The 5,191-nt window shown below is 46.4% G+C and overlaps 1 protein-coding gene across 1 annotated transcript; it reads left to right on the forward strand.

The window, feature by feature from the left end:
* Positions 1 to 4,642: 4,642 nt before the first annotated feature.
* Positions 4,643 to 5,191, forward strand: H6S33_007612 (uncharacterized protein; the record flags this gene model as incomplete). Its single annotated transcript, XM_044839193.1, has 2 exons — positions 4,643 to 4,944; positions 5,017 to 5,191. 2 exons carry the CDS (start codon positions 4,643 to 4,645, stop codon positions 5,189 to 5,191), a joined length of 477 nt encoding a protein of 158 aa, XP_044688485.1.

Raw genomic sequence — 5,191 nt, forward strand, 5'->3', positions numbered from 1 at the left:
TCTCACGACCGTTCGGCAACTGAGACCTCCGGCCTTACTTCAGATACATTCGCTGAGCGTTTATGATTATATATTTATGTTCTTGACGATTACTGTTGACAAGAGGTGAGGCCTGACCTATTCTCCCCTTGCTATAGTGACATCTGTCCTAGATGCCAAGATATACCCTCAACTCCATCAGCTACATGTCAGCTCAGCCTAGATCATCAGTCTCCTCGCCCACAATGGTAATCGGTACATACATACCGCCAATAATGAACCGGGCCCGACTGAGACTGCACGAGCGTGAACACTGCTTCTTAGTGGCTCGAATGGAGAATGGACAGTGTACCTAATTCACAACGGCCAAAAGGGTAGGAGCTACATAGTACAGGAAGTGTACTAGACCGGCCTTGTTTGTTATCGCTGAGGTTTTGCGGTACTTTACTGACATCTTATACCACAATCGAATTGCCTTCATTCTAGCTTTTGACTATTGCGAGGCCGCCAAGCCCTTTTCGGTATCCAAACAGACTAGTTTTTCGAGCTCGGTGTATTCAGTCATAAAACATTTGAAAGGATATACCCTTTGGAAAGATCCGGGGCAGTTAGGCGGTGATCTTGAGGAATACAGAAGGCGTGTCCTTAACCTGGTCTAGCCCGGGAGCCAGGTTTAGGATTATCAGCCTGGATGCGGATTTGACCAAGCAAGTTTTTCCACAAACAAAAGGGTAGGTTTATTCCAGAAAGTCCTCGTACTAGAGGGGGGAAGATCAACACATGAGAGGTGTGCGAGGAGGTACATAATTCCACGTTCGACCTGCAGCTGTGCCCTCTATCTCGATAATTCTATTTTCTGCCATTGCAATTGATGTTGAAGCTAGCCGCAAAACCGGATATAAAGGTTAGTTTCCGCCAAATCTAATACATTTCTTTGATGTTCGGTATGGGGTGTTGATAGTGTCTCATGGTTTCTCGTACACAAAAAGATGATGTTTTCTGATGAGTTGTCGCGTCGAACGGTTGGCTCTAAGTGGAGGGAAGGTGGGATGTGAGCCTTGGCACAGGGTTAGGGGCACAGGGTTAGGTTATGATAGCCTGCGACAACTTATCACAGCCCCCTAAGGCAGGCGGGAACATAGGGCAACATGTATGGTTTGGGTTGGGCAACTCGGGGGGTGCGCGTAATTGTAACTAAAAAAATAAGACATGTACCTCAAGAACAAGCAGGGTCTTTTGTTTCTATTCTAGCTGCGAGTCGTCTTGGCGCCCTACTTACAGCACTGTATCAGGCATGATGCCTGACATTGTACGTATCATCATCAATTATAATCATAAATCTAGATCTTAAGATCGAAGTGATTAGTATTTTTGTCAGTATATGTACTTATCTCGCCACCAGGTGAGACAAGAACCAACAGTTTCACAGCTTGGTGAGATAGGCCTTTTGCTATTAATATTAAGATATGGCGATTTTTGGTCTAGATTTATATTGGTATTCTCAAGCAAGATGTTAAAAAAAAAAAAAAAAAAAACATATACAGCCAGACGGCTACAAGTATTCTTGGCTGCTTTTCTGCACTAGAGATTACACTTCTGGAGAGGTCCACCAGAATTACAGCCCAAGAAGATTACTTTGTACGTACGCGTAGCTCAGACTATACCAGCACATTTCAATGCATTGCCCTCAGGCTCTGAAGAGCCGGAAGCAAAGATACTGATTAATTAACTGGCTGTTGTGTTCACTCTGAAAGCACCAACTGGTAACCCCCCTGACACGCTTGCCCGGATTGTCACCACGAAAAGGACGCACCCGTTTGGAGACGAAGTTGCTGCGTATAATAGAGGAATGAGATTATAGACGACGTCCCTGTGGCCTGACGTCTCCTGTCGCGTCGATATATAGACTGTCACGAGTTTTTACCACTTTTAAGATCTTTGTTAAAGTGTCAGGAAGTCAGGGGAAGTCCTTGTAAAGTTGTCGGGAAGTCGTAGGAGGATATGGTAGCACTAGGGAATGTTTTCCAGAGAAGCTGACGACGAAGACTATCGGGAGAGCCGCCGGGAAGGTCATCGGGAAGAGTGTCGCGATAATAGAAGTTGGAGGAGTGTCCCTTGTATACTAAACGTGGCGATTGCTAATGCAGTATACTTTCCAAGTGTTTTGGGCTGGACTAGACTGCTGCTTGCGAAATTAAACATGCCGGACAAAAGATCTACGAGAAGGGTTTTCCAACTGCCGATGTAGATCCTCTCTAGATATTAATTAACCTCGAGTTCACCATGATTTGAGACCAGGACCTCAAGCTAAAAGACGATTATTTGGCCAGACTTCAATTGAGGTTGGGGTTTAAACATACCAAATTGGAAATGTATACATCCTTCAATTGTCTCTTTCCTGGTGCTGATCTAGCTCCCCTTACATCTACATGTACTCGGGTACGAGGGTTAGAACCAGAACATGCAATGAGGTTATTTGTATGGCAGAGCGGCGCCACTCCATACAAATAATCCTTGTCTCTTCACTTGCATGTTCTGGTTCTTGCTACACCCGAGTATCGAGGTACATGAATTTACTCTAGAGGCGTCCAATTATCTTGCATGCCTGTTCCAAGTTGTCTTCTGTTCATGTTCCCGGGGATGCTAGCTAGTCGATCGTTGGTAACCTTTAATTTATGTAGAATATGGGACTTTCAGGGTCCGAGAGAGTAGAGTAGAGTACATGTACTAGGTCGTGCGTTATACACTAGCGCATCTAGGTGCTCTAGAGTACCCTGCGCAGCTGCATCACTACCATGCTCGGAGGAATCCAGTCAGCGCAACCAACCTTATACTTCTTTTTTTACATCATGTATACGTAGGTATACGTACTCTTGATCAGCAGCTTCCACATTTACGATCTAAGTTCACCTTCCCTACTCTTATACGTCATGTACTTTACCTCTATGATGGACTCCATTATCAACTCTAGCCGCCCCGTACAGAGAGGAGTTTTAGCATGAGCGATCGAAGCTGATGAAATGGACTAGTAGCATAACAATTTTCTGTCTAGACTACATGTATTCAAAGATATAAACGCGTACTTTGCATTCCAATACCCACATGAGAGACAAGCGAGCATTTGCTAATATTCGAATCAGGATATATTGCCGGGTGCATGTAGTATCCATGGCTCAGGATCAATGTCCTCCATTGACCCTGCTACAGCTAATCATGCCGATCGTTTCCGTGCCACTTCGCAAAACAAGCACTACCATATGCCCTGCGCCCTTGAATATACATCAACCTCAGTGCATTGAGAGAATTCCAATTCTAATCACAATATCTACAAGTGTTGGCTGTCGCTGCACTCGATATCCGTGTAGCGGTAACGATATTGATATCACCATTGCATGGGCGATTGGACCCCGGTGTCGGTTAAGTCTTCGTTTTCTGCATGCTTTCCATTCCTTATATATCAAGATCTTTACTGGGGAAACTAATAGTGATCAGAGGCCCCCTCAATGCCCGTCGGAGATACCTGACTATCAGGAACGTTCCTTGATATTAAGTTCCCTGATTTTTAACAATCGCTTGACATCATGCACGAAATCCTTAGAACCTGAACCATGCGACTATCAGCTCGTCGGGATCCCGTGTCTAGCATCTGATCTGGTGACTTCTGCCCATAGCTACATGCAGTTGGTCCACGGGCCGGGTGTCTAGTCAATGGGAGAAGAACTAGCTACATACTCTAGAGTACTTGGAGTATGGTGCATGTGCCTCAATTGCAATGGCCAACTTCCTCATGCCGTCGGTTGATCATACACAGCTGAAAATGATTTTCACGGGTCTGTAGATGGAGGCCAGATGCCATGCATGCAGCTACGATTATTCCTCTGAATCGTAGCCTCAGCCAAGTTTAATCCTGTATAGGTGCGCCGTGCACGGACGCCGCGCATGAATGGAATCAATGATCATGCCGGAGGCTCCTAAGAGAACTCGGAAATGGTAATGCATACTTTAGTAATCCGCACGTAGAGTAGTTACGGGGAAACAAGGTTTTCGTCATCGGAAGCTACATATGTAATTGCAGTTAAACAAGAATTGGAGAGCCCTGATCCCGATTTTCCTTGCTTGCCTCTCTTTTTCCGCCCCGAGACGTGCACCGAGATTCCCGGACTGGATATTTTCTAGCTGCATCTGATGCGATCCTCTTTCGCTTCGCGCTAGAGGACTGGACAGTGGAGTCCGGGGTAAAATCTTGCTCAATCTCGCTCCCTTGTCAATGGTAGGTTAGAGCACACTCATTCCGTGGTCGCTTGAGCATACACGGTAGATATGATCGGCCCCGCACTGTTTAAACACTCGGTTCGGAGCTGAGCTCAGACACATTATGCTGCAAGGCGACGATCAACGACGCATAGATGAAGATCTCTGCAGATACCCCCCGCATTTACCAGGGTACGCTCCTGTGCGACCACTCGCGACGCCAAGCCGCCTGCTCTTCATAACCTCTCACTCGGGAGCTTGCAGGAATCCTATATCAATGCCTTCCTGCCCACGGTTTCTCAGCTCTCCCTCATCGATATCATCACCATTCTACACACTTCCTCTTAACAAATTCCCATCTAAAAAAATTTTTTTTCCCTCCCTTCAAGTAGTTATACCATATTATCGCAAGATGTCCGCACCAGCTGGAACCGCGAGGATTATGCATGGAGATAGTAACTCTCTCACCCAATTCAACGATAATGCAGTAGTAGGGCTCGGGCAGGAAAGGGAATGGAAAATTCTTCCCACGGGCGCCGGCGACGGTAATTCTGTCGTCATTATGTTGAAGGACGACAGCGGCGAGGACAAGTGCCTTACTCTCGATAGTCAATCCGGTGACTCTGACGGAATAAACATTCTTGTGAGGCCACTGGAATCACCACCCAGACCTGAGCAGATGTGGACCATAGAAGATGCCATTATGCAGCCAAGGTTAGTTTACGTGCACACGACTTTGTTGGCTTTCTAGAAATAACTGCTGATATGTGTTGGGATTGATGATAGGTTCCCGCCGATTGTGCACGGCAGAATACAGAGTTGTGCGAAGAAGAACTGTTCTGCCACAATTGGGGGTATGGTCCCGTTGCCGAGGATATTCATGAACGTAGCCGCGGTACCGCACGACGACGGCGACATGGACAGGTTCAGATGGCGCATTGACTACCTTAGCATGGAGTAG

Source organism: Morchella sextelata (genome assembly GCF_020137385.1).
Source record: "Morchella sextelata strain SCLS chromosome Unknown scls_24, whole genome shotgun sequence".
Taxonomy (NCBI): domain Eukaryota; kingdom Fungi; phylum Ascomycota; class Pezizomycetes; order Pezizales; family Morchellaceae; genus Morchella; species Morchella sextelata.